This window comes from Salvia miltiorrhiza, chromosome 5 (assembly GCF_028751815.1).
Source record: "Salvia miltiorrhiza cultivar Shanhuang (shh) chromosome 5, IMPLAD_Smil_shh, whole genome shotgun sequence".
NCBI classification, from domain to species: Eukaryota; Viridiplantae; Streptophyta; class Magnoliopsida; order Lamiales; family Lamiaceae; genus Salvia; species Salvia miltiorrhiza.
The window spans coordinates 54,309,994-54,333,229 of record NC_080391.1 but is presented as its reverse complement, the minus strand read 5'-3'; the positions used below and the strand labels follow the sequence as shown (position 1 = coordinate 54,333,229).

The 23,236-nt window shown below is 40.5% G+C and overlaps 2 protein-coding genes and 2 long non-coding RNA genes across 4 annotated transcripts; 3 read left to right on the top strand and 1 right to left on the bottom strand.

Annotated features, from left to right (window-relative positions):
* Positions 1-8,666: 8,666 nt before the first annotated feature.
* Positions 8,667-9,808, top strand: LOC131025098 (uncharacterized). The gene is made up of 2 exons (XR_009102085.1): positions 8,667-8,800; positions 9,349-9,808. It is a non-coding gene; the product is annotated as an uncharacterized LOC131025098 (long non-coding RNA).
* A 2,580-nt stretch (positions 9,809-12,388) lies between these two features.
* LOC131025097 (uncharacterized) lies at positions 12,389-13,548 on the top strand. The gene is made up of 2 exons (XR_009102084.1): positions 12,389-12,522; positions 13,075-13,548. It is a non-coding gene; the product is annotated as an uncharacterized LOC131025097 (long non-coding RNA).
* Positions 13,549-16,637: 3,089 nt separating this feature from the next.
* On the top strand, positions 16,638-21,319 carry LOC131025095 (uncharacterized). Its single transcript, XM_057954703.1, has 9 exons — positions 16,638-17,185; positions 17,549-17,626; positions 18,213-18,890; positions 19,169-19,271; positions 19,716-19,816; positions 19,893-20,067; positions 20,389-20,559; positions 20,638-20,738; positions 20,840-21,319. The coding sequence occupies exons 1-9, from the start codon at positions 16,880-16,882 to the stop codon at positions 20,900-20,902; spliced, it is 1,776 nt and encodes a 591-aa protein (XP_057810686.1). The 5' UTR covers positions 16,638-16,879; the 3' UTR covers positions 20,903-21,319.
* A 30-nt stretch (positions 21,320-21,349) lies between these two features.
* On the bottom strand, positions 21,350-23,065 carry LOC131025096 (E3 ubiquitin-protein ligase MBR2-like). The gene is made up of 5 exons (XM_057954704.1): positions 22,464-23,065; positions 22,191-22,304; positions 22,003-22,101; positions 21,753-21,890; positions 21,350-21,679 (listed from the first exon to the last, which is right to left on the bottom strand). The coding sequence occupies exons 1-5, from the start codon at positions 22,857-22,859 to the stop codon at positions 21,539-21,541; spliced, it is 888 nt and encodes a 295-aa protein (XP_057810687.1). The 5' UTR covers positions 22,860-23,065; the 3' UTR covers positions 21,350-21,538.
* Positions 23,066-23,236: the final 171 nt, after the last annotated feature.

Sequence of the window (23,236 nt, the reverse complement as noted above, 5' to 3'; positions counted from 1 at the left end):
CATTCTATATAGAATAAGTTAATTTAATTACACAAATTATATTAGAATCGTATACATCTAATTTGACTATCATATTTTAATATATACCCACACGTATGCAAATATCTACACTTGTAAGATACATGTGAGTTTTATATTTAAATTAATTACCTTTAAATAAAGAAATACTATGCAATTATCTACACAAATTATTAAAATTAGAATTAAAATTGAAAATCTATTAATTGATACTAAATTAAGTTGATTAATTGATTTAAATATAGAAACTATTTAAACAAATAATTATATATATATATATATATGTATATTAATGTAAGGACTCGAAACCCTAGACGCATGACTCTCTCGTGGCGGCCGTAGGGCTTCCACGTCGTCGGCCGGCTCCGTCGGCTGCCCGGCGCCATGGCCTCCCTCGTGGATTTCCCGCCCCTCACACCTTCTCCCTCGTTTGTCTCTTCTCAATCTACCAATTTGCAGTCAATTTCTCAGATGGCCGGACCCCAACCTTGGTCCGTTGAGCATCAGGATTTCCAACGTTCTGCCGCGTCGGAGGTGAATATACGGATTTGCTTTTCCCTGAAATCAAGGCTCTACGTTCGCCTAGGGTTTCACAGCCGTCACCATCGGTAGAAATCTCTTTCAGCGAAGCTGCTGTCAGATCGGATTCCGGGAAGAACGTCTCCTTCCCTGAGACGCTGCCACCTGTTGATATTAATCAAAAGAAGCCGCGATCCTTCGCTTCGGCTGTCAAAAAGCGGATACCCAAACCTTCGAATGTCCCTGCATATGATTTCACATTTTTGAGTCCTTCAACTATCAATGACAGACGCTGCCTCATTCTGGACCCGGCGTTCCACCAATGGCAGATCAAGCGATTCTCCCACGCTATTCATGGACGCCTTTTGCTTAGCAATTGCGACTCTCCTCGCTTCGCCGGGGATCTTTGGGAGGAACTCAATGCTCTTTGGCAGCCATCTCAGTCATGGACGATCCATCCCCTCGGGAAAGGTTACTTTACGATGATCTTCTCGACTGCCGATGTAACACCCCGATTTTCCATAAGATAATATTAGATTATTTTTAGAATATTTGGTACAATTTATTTAGGATTTATTTGAGCCTAGAATAAATTAGATCTTAGCATAATGTGTCGTTACTCATTTCTCATCATATTTAAAATTTGCATTTACATTTCTTTAAGCATTTCCACAGCATTAGCTCAACTGCATTATATTGTCATATTATTTATTTATTTATTTTTCCTAAATTTAAACATATATTTTACCTAAAGGATTTTATTTAGAATTTGTGAAATAAATATACTTATATATAATAGATATATAATAATATATTCTTTTAAAATTGCTTATAAATATATAATATATAGCGTATAGATATATATATCTTAAGCTAATTGAATATATATTAACATCCCTGTTCTTTTTTTTATAAAGAATAATATTAAATGCATATTTTTTTTCACAAAGAGAACGTATATATAGTTTGTATGCGTAAGGTATATATGTAAATGTTGACTGAATTGCTAAGTGTGTATATATATTAACTAACTTACTAATATGCATTTGAATGTATATATATAATACGCATTGCATATAAATAGTGTTCATTAATCATTGCATATATTATTATATTAAACTCATGCAAATGTACTACTTAAATATATATAAGTATAAACACTCGTTGGTGTATAATTGGTGTATATTTCTTGCTTGTATACGGGGAGCTCTCCTCCGATGAGCTGTGATTATGACCTGTATGAGAGCATAATTTCAAGCACAATCAGAGAGAGAAGAATCGGAGATCTGGTCGCGCCGCTGCCGCATCGGGAACGCCGTTGCCGCTTCGAGAAGGTCACTGACTGAGGATCGTGCGGGAGAGAACGCCGAAGGATTCGCCGCCGCGCCGCTGCTGCTGGAGAAAGATCGCGTCGATGCTGCTGGAGGAAGAACGTTGCGCTACTGCTGCACTGAAAACGTCGCTGTCGCTGAGAGAACATCGTGTGCTTCGCTGTGAGGGAACGACAATTTGAAATTGGGGAGAGAGAAACTGATGATACTATAACAGATCTGCCGCCGACCTTCGTGCGCACCGCCAGCCGCCGTTCAGACGCCGTTCAGAGCTCAGCCGCCGTCCCAGATCTGCCGCTTCTCATAACAGATCTGTGAGTGTTGTCTCCTCTCAACTCTCAAGCTTTCGTCGATCCAGACAGCCACAGCCCAGCCGTTGACCACAGACAAAGCCCAGCAGTCAACCTCCGCACGCATCGCCAGAGCTCAGCCGCCGACCTTCGTGCGCACCGCCAGCCGCCGTCCCAGATCTGCCGCTTCCCATAACAGATCTGCCGCCTCCCAATCGAGTGAGTGATCTGTTGTAAAGCATCCCATGGCTATTTGAGGTTGATGAACTGTGATTATGCTAAATATGGATGTGAACTGAATTGAGTGCTTGAGATAACAAATTACCTCGATTGTGTTCAACTGATTGGTTGTTGTTGGAGTTGAGTGAATGGTGATGACAGATTGTTGGTAAATGATAATGGCAGAATAGTTCCAATTTAAGAGATGGGAGATGAGGTATGGAGAGAGGTGAGGAGACGAGGGGTGGTGAGGACCGGACAAGATGGGATGGTGAAGAAGCAGTTAAACCAAAAGACTCAAAGGTTTTCGAAACATTGGAAAGAAAGAGACGAGAATGAAGCAAAAAGAGTTACATTCTTTTTCAACAACATTCCAGAAGAATGTAGCTTCGATTTTTTGAGGAGAAAGTTCGGTTCCGTGAGAGAACCGACAGACATCTTTTGTCCAAGAAAGAGAGACAAAAAAGGGAAACCTTTCGGTTTTGTTCGCTTCGAAGATGTGGAAGATAGGGACGGTTTGCTAGTGCAGTTGAATAAGTTGTGGATTGGGAGCTATAAAATTAGGGTGTTCAAACCGAGATTCGAGAGAGAAGTGAAGGTCCAAGGAAGTAAAGGGAAGGGAATAAAATCTGACGCAGGTAGAAAGCCGGAAAAGCATAAGCTCGTGCATGCCGCAAAAAGGATGATGGGGGTTTCTTTTAAGGAGGTACTCACTGGATCCAAAGAAGGAGAGTCAGGACTTTCAGATTTGCTTCAGTTTAAAACTTCGGATGAGGAAACACGATGGCTAGATGGAGCTTTCACGGGTTTCATCAAAAATGAGTTCTTGTGGGAAGAGATTAATGAGGAAATCAATAGTGAAAGTGCTGGCAAACTGAAAGTGACGACGATGGGAGGAAATTTGGTGTTGATTCGTAGTGTCTGCGACGCGCCAACAGAAAAAGTTTTAACGGAGATGGATGAATGGAGTGAGTTCTGGTTTCAATGGAAGAGGAAATGGAACGTTGTGGATGTGTTTCAACAACGAGTTGTGTGGACGAGGTGGGCCGGGATTCCACTACATGCATGGAATCCTCGTTTCTTTGAGTTGGCAACTGCAAAGTTCGGTCGGGTGTTGAAGATGCATGAGAAGACGAAAGAAAAAGAAAAATTGGATGTTGCTTTGATTCAAATATCCACGGGCCTTAGATCCATTGATCAAGTGACGGAGTGTTGTATTAATGGAGCAAGGTTCACGTTTCGCATTGAGGAAATTCACGAGAATCCTTTCACTTCCATGATCGGAGAGTCGGAGCTCGAGGATTCGGGGTCGGATTCGGGATGGACGAGCGGGGATGATTCCATGGATCCGGCATCTGCAACCTTCGGAGATCGGAACGAGAGCGGTGAAAGGGATGGTGATGTTTCGGTTCTCCAAGAAATCATCGTTCCGTCTCCTTTGTTCCAAACCGTTGAAGACACGTTTGTTGAGGAAACTAATTTTGAGGGGGCGGTGAAGGGAGGATCGAAAATGCTTTTAAATTTGGTTGAGGTCGAAGGTGAGACTCAGCCATTCGTTAAGGATGGGCAGATGGACTGCCACGCTTTTCAAAGTCCAAATCAGATTTTGGAGGAACAGAATTGGACCGACTTTCAGAATGTACAGGAAAAAAGTCCAACTGGTGGCTTTACTGGTGTTTCTCTTGATGGGCCACGAAGAAGCGTTTATGAGGGAGGTCCTACTTTAATGTCGACCCAAGCGCAAGGAGAGAATAGATGCCCTATTCCGGAAAGGGAAGAAGCCGATTCAGTTGTGTACAGTGATTGTCAAGGTGCCAAAAATGTGGTGGAGGACAAGGCGTGGAATGAGGAAGGGCAAAGGATCGAAGTCAACGAGCTTCAGATATTAAGCTCTGAGGAACAAAGTCGTTCAAAGCAAAGCAAAAGGTATTCAAAGCAAAGCAAAAGGTTTGGTGAACAAAATTCAAAAGGAAAAAAAGGGAGAGAAAAGAAAAAGAATAGAGCCAGGGAGAAAGAGAAATGGGAACACTTCATTTCAGATTTAGAGCCAATTGATGGAAGGGGGGAGGAAGTGGCAGAGCAGGAAAGACAGGGGGAGAACGAAGAAGGGCATGAGACGACAGTTGGGGAGCAAATTTCAGGTCAGCAGATCTGGGATTTTGGAAAGAAGATCGGGCTTTCAAGTCAAATTCCAGACGAAGATGTTGCTCGACAGATTGAGGCGCAAGGTAATTTTCTTTCTTGCGTAAATGCTAGGAGTATTTTGAGGAATGTTTAATGAATTTGTTATCTTATAACATTCGGGGCTTGGGGAGTGTTGCGAAGCAGAGAGATGTTACTGATTTGGTGAAAGGGCAGAAGATCGATTTTTGTTGCTTGCAGGAGACAAAGATGGAGGTGTTCAGGGATTTGTTTTGTAAATCTTGGTGGGGGTCTAATTATACAGACAGAGCGATTAGGAATTCGGAGGGAAGGGCAGGAGGAATTGTATGCTTGTGGAATAGGGAGGTTTTCGAAGCTTCTAGTACGTGGGATTTACCGGGGGCGGTGGTGGTGAATGGTAGGTACAAGGAGGGTGATATTTTATGTTGCATCATCAACGTGTACGCACCAGTCGGCACAGGGGATAAGCGGATCTTGTGGGATGTCTTAAGCTCAATTGTGGAACAAAATACGGATAGGAGTGTATGTATCTTGGGCGACTTTAACTCAGTTAGGAGGAGGGATGAACGTGTGGGCAGTGGGGAGACGTTTTGCGCGGCTGATGCAAGAAGTTTTGAAGAATTTATTCAGGGGAACGATTTGGAGGAAATTAAAACTCAAGGCCGGAAGTTTACTTGGCACAAACCAAATGGAAAGTGCAAGAGTAAGATTGATCGCTTCCTCGTTAATGAGAATTGGCTGGCTGCTTGGGAACGGACGTCGGCACGAGGACTTCAACGTTCAATTTCGGATCACTGTCCGATTATTCTCACTACAAGATCGGAGGATTGGGGACCAAGACCTTTTCGGTTCCTCAATGCATGGGTGAATCATTCGGAGTTCGAGGAGATGGTCAAGCAGGTTTGGACAGGGACTAAGGTGGGGGGATGGAGATTTTTTGAGGTTAAGGAGAAACTAAAGAAACTAAAAGAGGCCTTGAAGGTGTGGAATCGGACATCTTTCGGTGAGATTGATCACAAAATTAAAGAACTTCAGAAGGAACTTCAAGAGAAAGATAAGGTGGACGAACAGAGAGGTCTTCAAGAATCAGAGGTGATTAAGAGAAATGAGATTCAAGCCCTGCTCTCCCTTCAACTGAAGAATAAACAGATGATGCTGCAACAGAAAGCCAAAATCAAATGGCTCAAAGAGGGAGACATTAATTCGGGTTTTTTCCATAGGGCAATTCGTGGGAGACGTGTTAAAAACGAGATTGGCGGAATGCTCTTTGATAACTCGTGGATATCTAAACCGGAAGAGGTTAAAGCAAGAGTGAGAAATCATTTTGAAGCTTTTTTCAAAAGGAATGAACGACTGATGCCCGATTTCCCCCTGGACTTCATGAGGAGGAAAATTTCAAATGACGAGAGGCAGTGGCTGATCAGGGATTTTGATCTGGACGAGATTAAAGAAGCAGTTTGGAGCTGTAGTGGAGACAAGAGTCCGGGACCCGATGGATTTAACTTCACATTCTGGAGAGCGGCGTGGCACGTGGTTAAAGAGGACTTACTCCAGGTTTTGAAGGAATTTCATGAAAGCGGCAAAATACCGAAAGGTGGTAACGCCTCTTTTATTGTTTTGATTCCGAAGAAAGAAGGGGCTGGGTCGCTCGATGATTTTCGCCCAATTTCTCTTATCACTAGCTTGTTCAAAATTGTGGCTAAAATCCTGGCTGAGAGATTGAAGAGGGTTATGGGGTCGATCATTTCCGATAATCAAAGTGCTTTTGTCAAGGGTAGCTTCATCCTAGATGGGGTGGTTATCCTGAATGAAGCTATTTTTGAGGCAAAAAAGAAGAGAGTGGGCCGTATTTTCTTCAAGATTGACTTCGCAAAAGCATACGACTCTGTGCAATGGGATTTCTTGGATATGCTTCTAGATCGACTTAACTTTGACGGAGTTTGGAGGAAGTGGATTAAAGGGTGTCTGGAATCTGGAATGGCAAGTGTATTGGTGAACGGGTCATCGACGGGAGAATTCAAAATGGAGAGAGGTTTGAGACAGGGTGACCCATTGTCACCTTTCCTGTTCCTTATCGTGGCGGAAGGCCTTAACGAGTTCATTGAAAGAGCAACGGAGAGGCAGTTCCTGGTCCCGGCGAAGATTGGCAAGGATAAAGTGCCCATTTCACATCTACAGTACGCGGACGATACTATCTTCTTGTTGGAGGCAGATGACAAGAATATGGAGAGCGTAAAAAAACTCCTGATTCTCTTTCAGTTCGCCTCGGGTTTAGCTGTAAATTTCGACAAAAGTTGTCTTCTGACAGTGGGAGTGGATGAGGCAGTTGAGAGGAGATGGGCATCGCTCCTCATGTGCAAGATCGGTTCCTTTCCGTGCAACTACTTGGGTACTAAAGTGGGGGGGCGCAGCAATGGTGTTGGAGATTGGAAGTTTTTGATTGAAAAAGTTTCAAACAAAGTGGCAAGCTGGAAGAAGAGACACCTTTCATTGGCAGGGCGAATTACTCTAGTCAAGTCGGTGTTGCAATCCATCCCGGTATATCAATTATCCCTCGCTTTCATACCTAAAGCGGTGATTAAGGAACTTAATTCACTGTTCACCAAATTTTTGTGGGGAGGAGGCACACAGATGGGGGGTATCACTTGGTTCAAGTGGAATGCCTTGTGCCTAAACAAGGATTCAGGAGGTCTGGGGTTTCGGAATATCGATTGGTTTAATCAGGTCCTGTTAAGTAAGTGGCTCTGGAGATTTTTAGGGGAGGGGAAAGCTCTGTGGGTAAGGGTGATCAAATCGATTTATGGGGGGCTAGTGTGGGGGGAAGGGGGGTGAATGTTCGGTGGCGGGAAGAGGTGGACAGAAAGGGTGGTGGCAGAAAATTGTGGATAAGGTAGGAGGAAGGAGAGATCGGTGGTTCATCAATAATTTGAGGCGAAGAATTGGGGATGGGCTTGATACCAGCTTTTGGGAGGATGTGTGGGCGGTTGACAAACCCCTTAAGTTTGTGTTTCCGAGACTGTATAATTTGAGCCTGAACAAGAAAAGGCTGGTTGGTGAAAGTGGATTTTGGGAAGGAGGGTCGTGGGTGTGGAGGGTGGAGTGGAGGAGGGAGTTAAGGGAGAGGGAGAAAGGGTTTGCGGAGGATCTCCAGTTGGTTATAGCTGATTTTGTTCCTTGTGTAGATGTAATAGACGGATGGAACTGGAAGGCGACACCAGATGGATGCTTCACAATCAAGTCGGCATATGAAATTGTGGCAAAAACAAGAGAGGAGCAACAAGTTTTACCTTTGGAGATGGCAAAGGTTTGGAAGGCCCCAACACCAAATAAAGCCAAGGTGACGGCATGGAGATGTCTTAGAAACAGATTGGCAACATGTGATAATCTGAGTAGAAGAAATGTCCAGATCAGCGTGGAGGAGAGATGGTGCAATGCCTGTGTTTCTAGTGAGGAAACGACGGAACACCTGTTCCTCTATTGTCCTAAAGCAGCGGCGGTGTGGGACCAGATCTTTCAATGGCTTGACATCAAAACGGCAAATCCGAGAGGTATTTTTCAACACTTCATTTCTTTCATTGCGGCTGGAAAAAAGAAGAGAGAAAGAAGACTGCTTAAAGCTTTGTGGGTGGGAACAGTGTGGTTGCTCTGGGAAAGCAGGAATGATAGTCGTTTCCGGGACAAGGCTTGGGATATTGATAGACTTGTTTTACAGATTAAGGGGAGACTTTGGAGTTGGAACGAGGCCTACAAAATCGTGGAGTTAGGAATTACTTTTACTTCTTGGTGTTCCAAAGACTTCAAACTTGTTTTGTTGTTTTGATTGGCATTCCTGATGCCTTGATCCCTTTTCTTTTAATAAAATTTTTACTTTACTGATCAAAAAAAAAAAAAAATATATATAAGTATAAAGTCATCCCATTGGTTATTAGATAAAGATGAAAACAATAGTGATGAATAATTTATATATAAGGCTACGTGGAAGGCTTGCAATAACTACTAAGCAATCCTAGTTATCTAGTAAATAAATGACTCAGCAAACCTACTAATAGGACTAATAATTTGAAATTGCAGTATAAATACATGAGTTGAGCTCTTCTTCGGTCATCATTTAAAAATAATAGTATGTCCTTCTACTGATAAAACAACACTACCACCTTCAGAGTTGGTCGATCAATAAAAAGTGAGGAAAGTTGTGATGTGTGGCAATTCGATTGGATAGGAAGATTGTGAGTAATTGATTGGAAGCATCTTAAAATTAAGGTGAGTTCTATTTTTTAAAGTATATTTGAGTTATTAAGCTCTGTTATTGTTAGATAAAATGTGGTATGTCCATGAAATATTTTCACGTTCTCCCACTGTTTAATGCTCTTATGTTAACAATTGTGGCTTTTAATGGGTCTGACACACCTATTAAAAGTTGTGCGCACTGTCTTAAGGTAGTGGATTGATCCCCACGAGCCTTATAGACGAAAGGAGGATTTTGGGTTTGCCCTTAATCCGGCTAGATGGTGTAGCTGACGTGGGTTCGTCCTGGGGTCCCATCTAGTTAATGATGAATGAATGAATGATTACTTCCCAGGGGTCGCCCAGGGACTACGAATGAAATGATAAGGGTAACAGTGGTGCTACGGTATGGCGCGCGCAATGAATGAAAATGTTTTGTGATTATAGAAGTTAAATGTTTTATTTTAAAATCTTCTATAATTCACGTATGTGCATGGACTATCATATGAAAATAATTATTTCAAAAATGCATGACCCACTGGGTACACTAGTACTCAACCCACAAATCTTTTCAATCTTTTCAGGTTAGTAAGATGGTGGAGACGGAAGCAGCTGTGGCGGGTTGGCTGCAATATGTTGAAATAGCTAGCTATTATATTTAAAAAAAATATGTCATATATTTTGAGTATGTAAAATGCTAGTTAAAGATTATGTATATGATATTATTATTATGCAATAATTTATTTATCGCTCGATGGAGAGTGCATGTAGTCGGCCCCTCTTGGACGCTTGACCAAAGCCCTCATGATCATGTTGTGCTATGCCAATTTCATGAGTGAGCTGGTCGGTCAACTCCTTTTGGCGAGCTAGACTCGGTTACCCCATCATTTACCGCTTTATTAAAATTGTAATTAAATGTCCGACTGCTTAGCCGCACGTATTTGTAGACTGGTTCTAAACCACCAGCGTGCTGAGCCAAGCTTTCCGACTTGAATATTAAATATGTTATAATACTTAGTTTAATTATCTAACAACGATTACTATACATTAATATTCTTTAATAATATTAACAAAAAGAGATGAACGTATATATTATTATATTATTATTAAATATTTACAATTATTATTATTATCCCCTTTCTTTCCCGCTTCTTAAATCCAACCCCTAGTCACGTTTCGGCATTCGTGCCTTCCTTCGGGAATTGGGGCGTGACAGAGTGGTATCAGAGCAGGATTCTGTCGGATCCACGCTCCTAGTTTGGTACCCGATTAATATCAGAGTAATATTTTTGGCTTTGAATTAATCAATAAATGAATAAAAAAATAAATGTGATTGAATATATAAATGCGGCAACCCCCAGCTAGCTATCTCTCCACCAAGGTATGTTATTTTTACAAAAAGCATGAATTAAAAGTAGCATATATTTAAAGATGCTTATTCGTAAAAGCGCGCAAGAAATGATTTTTCAGGAAATATTTGATGAGTTCTATTTGAGTTTCTCACATGAGTTTCTCACAAGGAATGAATTATAAAATGCATAAATTATTATGCATTAAAGATAGCTTCAAAAGGATTACTGATTCTTCCATGCATTATGGTTGAAAAATATGTGATTACTTTTATGACGGAAAAAAAAAATGATAAGAAAAAGGATATAGAGAAATGATGACATTGGATATTTATCCAAGTGTTGCATTGAACATAGTTATGTTAGTTGATAAAAAAGACTTATTAAGAATATCTTTTATGACAGATGGAAACTAGAACCCGAGGTAGAAACAACAGAAACTCTGAGAATGAGGAACTAGTTAAACATATCCCAATTCGTGATACCGAAATTATGTTCAGAAAACAACACCCTCCGACTTTTGATGGCCTAGGTGATCTTGTAGACGCCGAAAAATGGGTTAGAACGATAGAAAGAATATTTACCTATATAAGGTGTAACGATAAAGAGAAGGTAATTTGTGAAAAATATCAAATGGTTGATGAGGCTGACTTCTGGTGGGAGTCAGTAGAAAGGACTATGACTCAGGCACAAAAGGACACTTTGACTTGGGAAGACTTAAAGGAAAAGCTGTTTGAAAAATTTATTCCAGAATGCTATAGGCAAAAGAGACAGAACGAGTTTTGGAAATTAAGGCAGGGAAAGAATACAGTAACAGAATATGATCGTGAATTTAATCGATTGTCAAGATATTATCCACAACTGGTGGATACTGATGAAAAAAAAAAGGCGGACAAATTCAGAAAAGGGCTGCATCCTGATATTGCAATATCATTGGTTAGTCAAGGAACACTAACCGATGCTCAATCACTAACAAGGGCTTTGAACATTGAGTCATTATTACCAAAAAGAAAAGAAAAGAAACCTATGCAACAATTTGATGGAAATAGGGGAAAGAGAAAATGGGAAGACGAATCATTCGAAGAAGGAAATTCGAAAAAAAAAAAATTGGATAGGACCACCACCACAACAATTTCAGAAACAACAGCACCAGCACCAGCAATACCCTCAACAGAAATTTCAGGGACAAAAACCTGTGTGTCCCCAGTGTCACAAACCTCACTTAGGAAAATGTCGGATGGGGACAAATGTTTGCTTTAAATGTGGAAGACCAGGACATATGGTTAAAGATTGCATCAATAGAAAGAGTTAAAATAAAGTAAACAACAACGAGCCTGGTCCCCGAGTTGAGTGAACAAGGTACGCAAATTTCGAGGACGAAATTTTTATAAGGAGGGAGGAGTGTAACACCCCGATTTTCCATAAGATAATATTAGATTATTTTTAGAATATTTGGTACAATTTATTTAGGATTTATTTGAGCCTAGAATAAATTAGATCTTAGCATAATGTGTCGTTACTCATTTCTCATCATATTTAAAATTTGCATTTACATTTCTTTAAGCATTTCCACAGCATTAGCTCAACTGCATTATATTGTCATATTATTTATTTATTTATTTTTCCTAAATTTAAACATATATTTTACCTAAAGGATTTTATTTAGAATTTGTGAAATAAATATACTTATATATAATAGATATATAATAATATATTCTTTTAAAATTGCTTATAAATATATAATATATAGCGTATAGATATATATATCTTAAGCTAATTGTATATATATTAACATCCCTGTTCTTTTTTTTATAAAGAATAATATTAAATGCATATTTTTTTTCACAAAGAGAACGTATATATAGTTTGTATGCGTAAGGTATATATGTAAATGTTGACTGAATTGCTAAGTGTGTATATATATTAACTAACTTACTAATATGCATTTGAATGTATATATATAATACGCATTGCATATAAATAGTGTTCATTAATCATTGCATATATTATTATATTAAACTCATGCAAATGTACTACTTAAATATATATAAGTATAAAGTCATCCCATTGGTTATTAGATAAAGATGAAAACAATAGTGATGAATAATTTATATATAAGGCTACGTGGAAGGCTTGCAATAACTACTAAGCAATCCTAGTTATCTAGTAAATAAATGACTCAGCAAACCTACTAATAGGACTAATAATTTGAAATTGCAGTATAAATACATGAGTTGAGCTCTTCTTCGGTCATCATTTAAAAATAATAGTATGTCCTTCTACTGATAAAACAACACTACCACCTTCAGAGTTGGTCGATCAATAAAAAGTGAGGAAAGTTGTGATGTGTGGCAATTCGATTGGATAGGAAGATTGTGAGTAATTGATTGGAAGCATCTTAAAATTAAGGTGAGTTCTATTTTTCAAAGTATATTTGAGTTATTAAGCTCTGTTATTGTTAGATAAAATGTGGTATGTCCATGAAATATTTTCACGTTCTCCCACTGTTTAATGCTCTTATGTTAACAATTGTGGCTTTTAATGGGTCTGACACACCTATTAAAAGTTGTGCGCACTGTCTTAAGGTAGTGGATTGATCCCCACGAGCCTTATAGACGAAAGGAGGATTTTGGGTTTGCCCTTAATCCGGCTAGATGGTGTAGCTGACGTGGGTTCGTCCCGGGGTCCCATCTAGTTAATGATGAATGAATGAATGAATGATTACTTCCCAGGGGTCGCCCAGGGACTACGAATGAAATGATAAGGGTAACAGTGGTGCTACGGTATGGCGCGCGCAATGAATGAAAATGTTTTGTGATTATAGAAGTTAAATGTTTTATTTTAAAATCTTCTATAATTCACGTATGTGCATGGACTATCATATGAAAATAATTATTTCAAAAATGCATGACCCACTGGGTACACTAGTACTCAACCCACAAATCTTTTCAATCTTTTCAGGTTAGTAAGATGGTGGAGACGGAAGCAGCTGTGGCGGGTTGGCTGCAATATGTTGAAATAGCTAGCTATTATATTTAAAAAAAATATGTCATATATTTTGAGTATGTAAAATGCTAGTTAAAGATTATGTATATGATATTATTATTATGCAATAATTTATTTATCGCTCGATGGAGAGTGCATGTAGTCGGCCCCTCTTGGACGCTTGACCAAAGCCCTCATGATCATGTTGTGCTATGCCAATTTCATGAGTGAGCTGGTCGGTCAACTCCTTTTGGCGAGCTAGACTCGGTTACCCCATCATTTACCGCTTTATTAAAATTGTAATTAAATGTCCGACTGCTTAGCCGCACGTATTTGTAGACTGGTTCTAAACCACCAGCGTGCTGAGCCAAGCTTTCCGACTTGAATATTAAATATGTTATAATACTTAGTTTAATTATCTAACAACGATTACTATACATTAATATTCTTTAATAATATTAACAAAAAGAGATGAACGTATATATTATTATATTATTATTAAATATTTACAATTATTATTATTATCCCCTTTCTTTCCCGCTTCTTAAATCCAACCCCTAGTCACGTTTCGGCATTCGTGCCTTCCTTCGGGAATTGGGGCGTGATAGCCGAGGATTTAGATTTGGCTTTTGCTAAAAAGACTTGGCGTCTTCGCTCAGGTATCCTTCATCTGCAGGTTTGGGTTTCTTTTTTCGATCCATACAAAGCTGCCTCCACTTTTGCTCAAGTCTGGGTCCGTATTTTTAATTTACCTCATGATTTATGGCATCCTGAGGTGCTTTCTAGTATTGCTCGTGAGGTGGGTACCCCGATTCTGATTGATGGTATTTCAGCACATGTACACGTTGGTCACTTTGCTAGGGTGCTTGTTGAGATGAATGTCACGGTCGAAGTTCTGGATTTTTTGGATATAAAATGTGGTGATGTTGAACTCTCAGTTGAATTCGGATACGAGAATTTGCCGTTTTTTTGCAGTATTTGCAATGCTATGGGCCACAGTACTGATGCTTGTAGGGAAAATACGACAACTCCCGGTAAGGTGGAGGTGGCGCCAGAGATGGAAAAGGAAGAGTCGGTTTTCACTAAAGTACAGGGACGCACTAAGGCGAGACCGAAGCCTCGATCTAATTGGCGCCAGGTGAATCGTCAACACCAGGATGTTCAGTATGCTCACACAGATTTTAATGCGGAGGGGGCGATGATTTTGTCCAATCGGGTGGAACACACACAGAAGGACGACATTTCCAATTCAACCATTTTGCTGTGTTGGATAATTTTCAAGAAGGGGATGTAGAAGATGTGGGGGATGATGATAGGGGCAACACGTCGACCTCGGCTCGGACTGAGGATGCTTCTAACAAGCAGATTGTCATCTTCAACGACCTCACTGTTTCTTCTACTTCGGCTTCTCCTTCCTCGAACTTTTATCATTCAGATGGAGGGTCATTAATCGTGGGTGGTAAGGAGAATGTTCCACCCCAACATCTGATAGATACTGCTACTGTTCCTGAGATCGATACTATCATCCCGACGCATTGTAGCAATCCAGATATGGCTTTGATTGTAACGCCTGGAAAGGCGACGATGGAGGATCCCCCCGTAACTCACGGCCGAGGGCGACCGAAGGGGACTACCAAGAAGGGGAAGGTATCTGATTCCTCTATCAAGCACCGACTCCGGCGAATAATCAAGAATAGTATGTCTTCGGACTTCCAAAAAACAGCTGGCCGTGCTACTGGGGCTGTTTTGCAGAGCGACGTTCTTGAAGCTCCGTTGCCGGTGGAGTTCTTGAATAAAGTGCAGCAGGCTAAGTCTCGAGGGGCAATTCTGTAAAACTTTGTGATTCACTCCTCTTCCGACGCAGCCCGACCTATGTCAGTCGTCGCCTTTACACAAAAGAAAAAATGGGGTGATATGTTGGATGACGGCGATGCTGGGGATGAGGATACCTTTTTAAAGTTCTCCTCTTAGTTTTCGTTTTCTTTTTTGTCTTTCCTTGGTCCCTTAGCGGGCGTTTTTCACAGTTTTTTGTTTTGCTTTTAGACGGTTCCTTTGTGACCCGGCCCTTTGCTAGCGTCTGTGCTCTCAGGGGTTTTCAGGTCCTTTTTCTCTTTTCTTTTTAATAAAATTTCTATTTCAGCATATGTATATTAATGTAAATAATAATTAAATTAATTTTTTAAAAAAACATAAAGTTTGGGAGTAGGCTTCCGCCCACCCTAACTTACATGTGGATCCGCCACTGCTTAGAGGCATTTTACATTTTTACTAATAAAAAAATGTCACAAACACACAACACAAGCTATGAATCTTACTCCCTCCGTCCCACTCTAATAGGCTCGTTTTCCTTTTTGGGACGTCCCACTCCAATAGGTCCAATCTTAATTTAGAAATGTTTAGGGATTTATTAATTAAACTTTCACACTTAATTAAGAGGGATATACTCTCAAAATAAACCATAATCTAAGTCACTTTATTTCACATTGCACATTCCTCTCCTTCTAATCTAAGCCCGGGGCTCTTCACCTCCACCCCGGAGAGCACCATCTTCGCCATCCAAGAGGCGGACAACGCTGCTACTGCCTTGAGCGGGGAGACGACGCGGTGGTTCTGGCGGCCGGCTGAATCCCGCAAGGGCCAACGGTGTGGAACGCATCGGTGCCTGGAGAAGGCGACGACGCTGTGGTGGTGCAATCTGTCAAGCGGAGAAGCTGTGAGGAGTGGCGACCGACGATAGAGCGGCGCATTCTGGAGGCAAGGGTGGCTCTGCGAACGGAGGCGATAGAGCGGCGCGTTCTACGGCTGCTCTTGTCCACCTCCACTGCTTGTACCGCCTCCACCGTCTCCACCGCGTCTTCGGTCTCCACCACCTCCATCCGCCTCGTACATCGGGATCCCCAGATCTGGTGAGGGAGACGATGTCGTGGTTGAAACCGTCGATTTTAGGTGGGGTTGCAGATCTGGAATTTTCTTTCTCAGAGTTTGATTTCTAAGTTCTTGATTTGTTGATGTCAAATGGGTAGAAGGATGAGAAATGGGTACAATTATCAATTGATTTTAGTGAAATGGGTAATTATCAATTGATTTTTGTTCTTGATTTTTTCATTCTTGAAGCTTGTTGAAGCTTCGTACATGGTGAAATAGGTTGCCAAAAGTTTCGTTCTTGAAGCTTGTTGAATTGTTGAAGCTTGAAGCTTGAAGAAGAATGAATTGTTGAAGCTTGAAGAAAATGAATTTCGGCAGTTTAGATTTAATTTTGAAGAAGACTGAATTGTTGAGCATTTAGATTTAATCTTGAATGTTTAGATGAGCAAAGTAATTAAATGAGATTAAGAAAAAAATAAGGGAACACTTATTGTTTAATTTTTAGTGGACTATACCATTTACCTATCAAAAAATAAGTTTCTTAATTTCCGTACCCAAAATAACTGAGCCTATTGGCTTGGGATGGAGGGAGTATTATGGAAGAAAAATGGCATTGTTTCCTTCTTTTAACCAAACGGTCCAAACCGTATGCCCACATTTGAGATTTGTATTAAGGACACAACGATGACGTGTCGCCTTTATCCAATTCACTTTCTAAAAATAACAAAGGAAAGTAAATATAAAAAGAAAATCCCATTCTCACCCCTTTCAAGGAAGCTCCTACACAGTGGAAGAACTTCGATTTGGTGAAGCCACGCATCTCAGGTCAAACTCGAGCAAATTCAATCGATATTTCGCCAAAAATTCAAAACTAACAAAATACAATTCGCAAATTCTACTGGAGAAGTAATCAATCATGGCGATCGCCCAATCTAACATGAATCCGGCGATCCACCTAGCCGCCGCCACATTCCGCCACCACCACCGCCGCTGCCTCCTCCAATTTCGCGACTGCTTCACCTCTCCGCGCATCTCTTCCGTCCGCCGCCTCTCGCTCGTGTCTGCGAGAGTCAGAGCGTTCTCCACCAACGAGACTCAGCCGGCGGATGTTGAGAAGATCCCGAACAAACCGCCGATATGCACCGCCGACGAGCTCCATTACGTCACGGTCAACAACTCGGGCTGGAGGCTCGCGCTCTGGCGCTACAGCCCGTCGCCGCAGGTACACGTCATTTTTGTTGTGCACTGCAAATTTTGATTGTTTGTTTTGAGTGTGCCAGCTCCTGCATGCATTTAGTTGATCCACGATTCGATTTCGAGGTAGATTGTACTTGGATAAGATAGTAGGCAGAAACTGCGATTGAGATAGACACGTGCTACAGTTAGTTAAAATTACAGGTGGACAGAGCAGATTTTGATTGCAATTTGACCTTTAAGTTTGAGAAATGTATGTTGAATCCTAAAAATTGTGATGTGGAATTCCGAAAGTCTGTTGCTTTTATTGGTAATGTATGTATTGAAAATTGAAGAAATTATCAGTCTTCAGATTGGAATTTGAGTTCAAGTGGGTTTTATTTGGAAGCAGGCTCCACCAAGAAATCATCCACTGCTGCTGTTATCCGGTGTGGGAACAAATGCCATCGGATATGATCTTTCTCCTGGGGTTAGTTTAATCCTCTTTTCTACATGAACGTGACATATCATTGTGGATATCGGTGTTGCTGACTGCTGAGTGTTTGTAAGATATGGATATTGTGTATGCAGATTTTGCAAAATGTATTCATGAAGGTTTAACCTTTGAATTATGACCCAATGACATATGTGGTTTCAGTTAAATGGACAAAGGTTGTGTTTTTTGGGAATAAATCATGCTACTGGATACTATGGATAACTTTCTGATTCTGGTAGCTAGTAGAATGCTTATATTACAGGTTCATTCTTGCATATGCAACCTTCTTTCTAATATTCTTGCTTATGAGATTGAAATTTAGACAATGTTGATGTTGATTTTCTCATTGATATCCTAAGATCTAAATGGAACAACTACTTAATGTGAGTAGTCGTGAAATTCATTATCATCTCCTCTGGGATTCTGGTTGGCCTTAATGAACTAGGAATTAGTATGTAACATCCTTTACCGTCATCATTTATTACTAAGCATGTGATATAACTTTTTCGAAAAAAAGGGAAGAAGAAGAAGAAGAGAAAGGAAAACTAATGCTTTTACTTTCAAAAAAACATTCTTGCAGTCTTCATTTGCCCGTTATATGTGTGGCCAAGGATTTGACACCTGGGTTCTAGAAGTTCGAGGGGCAGGATTGAGCACGCAAGAGTTAGATGGTAAGGATGTTGAGAAGTCAGCTCATGCGATATCTGAACAAATGGAAGCTGCTGCAGAAAATATGAGTATTGGTGCTCTCCCTGCCAACCAGCAATCAACCTCCGTGCAGAGTAGCTCGAAAAAAGCTGAGATTACCGTGGTCGAAGAAGAACTAAATGGGCTTGCAACAGCATGGGATGAATCGAGACTGGTGACAGAATTGACACAAACTTTTACTCGCTTGTCAGAAAGACTTTCTGGATTTCTTAGTGAAAGTCAATCGAAGATTATGTCAGCCAAATTCTTTGATCAAGTATCAGAACTCTTGGAGGGTTCCTTAATATTTGACCGCTTTAATGAGGTAAAGAGAAACCTTTTAAGTTTGCTGGAGAGGAGGCAAAACTCTGCTGTTGGTAGCCAAATTAGGGATCTAAGTCAAAAATTAGTAGATATCATTGAAGAAGCTCAGCGTTCAGTTTCACCTCAACTTTTTGATCTGCCAGAGCGTCTAACAACAACTTTACAAGATTTCGAGAAGCAGTTGGACCTGATTGTCAAATATGACTGGGACTTTGATCATTACCTAGAAGAGGATGTTCCTGCTGCGGTGAGGTGACATTTCTCTTTGGTGATGACTATGCATGTTGTTATCACTTGTCTGTGTAAAAAATAACTATACATGTTGTTGACTATACATTTCTCTGTCAATTGTTGCCTGTTTCATAGATGGCATTGTTAAGTTCTAGGTGTTGGACTTTTAGTATCTCTTATCTCTAATAGTATTATCAGCTATTCTCTTGTGGTGCCTGTTCCAAAGATGAGATATTTTTTTCTTTTTTCCAAAAAAAATCTTTCTAATGTCTTCTCCTGTTGCCTATTTCACAGATGGAATACATAAGGGCCCAAAGCAAACCAAAGGATGGCCGGTTACTTGCAATTGGTCACTCTATGGGGGGAATTTTACTATATGCCATGCTCTCACGATATAGTAAGTTTAGATTCATGCATATTATGAAGTATATTTTAACTTAAGTAAATATAAAGGTACTCTCAAGCTCAATTCATCGCAATATAATATGCTTTGTCAATCAATCTCAATTGTAAAAGCATCATGGCTCAATGCATATTCAGGAATATAGGATGCATCCCCGTACTAGTCTGTCGTTCAGTCGCTTCCCCACTAACATAACTCCAGGTTTCAATGCATTCATGAATTACTTGGGTGATAATCCCTTCATTGCTTCTCTCTATAGTTTGGGGTATTAGTCGTCATGCTTTGTTCTTGTTCTGTTATTGAGGTAGATTTTTGATTGAAATGTCGGACAATTTGATGCTTCATCTCCTATATACAATCACGATAACATAATTATGTCAACACATTTTTGCTGTCTGTGTTCCGCTGCAAATATTCATTAGCTACTTATTTTTCAAGGTTCGGAAGGTAGAGATCCTGGATTAGCTGCTGTCGTTACATTGGCCTCGTCACTCGACTACACATCATCTAAATCATCTCTCAAACTGCTTATTCCTCTTGTAAGTAACATTTTCATTGATCAGATGTGAGTTGCTACCTCTTCCTCGATTTTTGATACATGATTCTGTGTTGCAGGCTGATCCTGCTCAGGCTCTTAATGTGCCGGTAGTTCCTTTAGGAGCATTACTGTCTGCAGCTTATCCTCTTACTTCCAGTCCACCTTATGTCTTATCATGGATGAATGACTTGATATCAGCCCAGGACATGATGCACCCTGAGCTGTTAAAGAAACTCGTCCTCAACAACTTTTGTGAGTCACTGCAACTCTTCTGAAGTTCTCATTTTACATGATAAGTGATGAAAATGGCCCTCTGAAGTATTACTCGTGCCTCAAGTCTGATGCTTCTAGTGTAGTTAAACCTGTATTGAATATCTTGTTATTGTTTTATACTGTAAGAGAGATTTCCTCTTTAAAGAAAATGCCCTAACACAGGCCTTGGTACAATAATAACTTTTTTTTATTGTTTATGGGGAAGGTCTCTGTGAAGTTCTTCGAATCACTTCACCGTGAATCGTTATACCAAACAGTAATATCAGCTTTCTTAACATAGAATCTCATCACTACTGGCAGGTACTATTCCAGCTAAAGTATTGTTGCAATTAACCACTGCTTTTAAAGAAGGGGGCCTCCGTAATAGAAAGGGTACATTTTTTTACAAGGATAATCTTCATAACAGCAATGTTCCTGTTCTAGCGCTGGCTGGAGATCGTGACTTGATCTGTCCACCAGAAGCTGTATACGGTTAGTTTTATATCCTGTCCGACATAGCATACTTGACATATATTTTTACTTTTAATCATCAATATCAATATCATGCAGAGACTGCGAAGATAATTCCCGAGCACTTAGTCACCTATAAAGTATTTGGAGAACCTGATGGTCCACATTATGCTCATTATGATCTGGTGGGAGGACGACTGGTTTGTATACTAACTATGTCTTCTTCACTTTATCGTTACGTGTCTTCCTCATAAGTTAAGGACTCGGCCTTATTTGCTTATACTTTATCTAATACCTGCAGGCCGTGGAACAAATATACCCCTGTATTGTCCAATTTCTAAGCCGCTATGACTCGGACCAATAGTCCTAAAGCAATATGGTTCAGAAGCAAACTTCGCAATTGTCCCGCACTATTGTATCATCTTTTCTCGAAGCCATTGGTTCTGGTGGTGCCTTGGGCGGAGTTAACTCAACTTTGCTGGTGAGCTTTCCTAGCATCCCGCTTCATCATCGTCTGACGACCACACTACATTTTGACGACATACGGGGGATGCTATTTCTTCCTAGAGGATTCTGAATCCTTTCAATGGAGTCAGACTCAAAAGCTGATTTCTTGTGGTTTTACTTTCTAGTCCGTGATCAGTACTTGATTTCTGTTTTCCTTTTAGCCGACAATTGTAAACTAGAATGGAGCATGACATATCTGTAAATGGTGTACATTTTTTTATGCGTATGATGTTTTATATGTCATGAAGATATTAGATATATTTAGATTTAAGAATTTGATGGATGTGCTATAGAGATTACTTGCTATAAGAAATTGAATTTTGTGAAAATGATATAGGGAACCGAACTCTGCTTAGTTATGCAATACAACAGGCAAATCCCAGAGACTGGACCACGATTTGAAGCTCAACCACACAGGTAAAAGTCATGGGAAAAAAAGGTAAGAAATCTTAGCCCCACACGATTTCGAGAAAAGGCGAAAAACGGCCTTTCTTTACTTAGATTTGTCACGCAGGGCAGCAGATTTGCAGACAGGGCATGCATTCTTCTGTAGAAGCCACTGCTTTATGCATTCGACGTGATGATGATGACCACATTCCAGTATTCCTATCTCATCATCTACCCTGCATTTCTCCTGCATCAAAAAATCGAACATCAACACGACGTCGTTTCCCTGCATTCGATGAGAGAGAGGTACGTAAGCTCACCTGGCAAATGCTGCATTCCCAATCTTTGCCATGAGCATGAGCAGAATCATGGTTGAATTTCCTTACACAATTGGATATATCTTCTTCCTGCAATCCTGTGCCCACGTACCCAATCCTATCTCCCAAATTAAGCAGCTCCTGTTGCAAAGTTTACACTATCCTTTATAAGGCTGAGAGATCATAGTACTTAAAGAAGAAAGCGATATATAGTAGGGATCAAGATTTTCTTTAATGAGACATGTGATAGCACCTCGTACGTCATATCGTCTACGTCGAGCCTCCAGTCTTGATACTGGTCATGTCGCCGGAGTATTCTTCCCGGCAGCAGCGCTTGCCGGGTCATCAGCATCTGCATTGTTCATCACAACGTCAGCTGACAAAACCCAGTACCCGGCCGGGTCCGGGCTTACCCGGCCGGCTTTTTAAGGCCAAATGTACCTCTATGATTTCTTCAGCAGAACGATGTGCAGTTCTTGACCCAATTCCAACCGATAAAACCGCCGGAAATTCTTGAGTTGCATCATCATTGTTTCTTCTTGCTTCTCGTGAATGCTAAAACAATAAAATCACACATTTGTCTCAACTCAAACAATGCATATGCATTGGACAACGAATAAGTTGGGAATTTGAGTGATCACGGAAGAAAAATGAAGAACATTATTGACTTTTAACAAGGGATGAAAAAAAAAAAACGATGCAGATGTGTTGTACCTTTCTGTGTGGTGCATGATTCCTAGCTCGAGGTGCAACATCCGAAGCAATGCCGATCCCCGGCGGCGTACAACACACGTCGGGGACATCAACGACAACATTATCAACATTCCTTCGACTATGCAAAGGTTGTTTCCTCTTCTTCTTCTTATTCTGATTTGTCTGATTTCTTGCACCCTTAGACTCCCAATCCGCCGCCGATCGTATGATCGCCGGCGTCGACGCCGCCGTCACCGGCGTCCCTTTACACCCCAGCCCTTTAAGCTTCACAAACATGAACCTCTTCTTCTTGGATGGGATTCTTGATTCAGCTGCTGCTGCATTGGATGCTGAAAAAGAGTGTTGCTGGTTTTCTTGTTTTCTGCATCTCTTGTGCTCTTTCTTCACTTGAGGCATGATTCACATTAGCCACTTACTAGAGAATGAAATGAGAAGAATAGTGAGTGAATTTTTTGAATTAAGACAGGGGTTTGAAAGGAAACAAACAATCTTGAAAATTTGAGGTGATAGGGAAAAAAAGTGGTGTTTAAAAAAATAATACAGTTGTCTATCTTATGCAATGTTTTTTGTTTTTTTGTCCATGTTCTAGCTTTGCAATGACAACCCCAAAACATTTTTGTCATTCACTTGTTAAACATATTATCTCTTCTGTCCATCTCTGTACTACACTTTGTCCCACACAACATACACATAGTATTTTATTTTATTTTTCCAAGATTATATGATTTTCAGAGCATGAGGAAATTATTCAGAAAAATTCAAAAGGGTGGGGC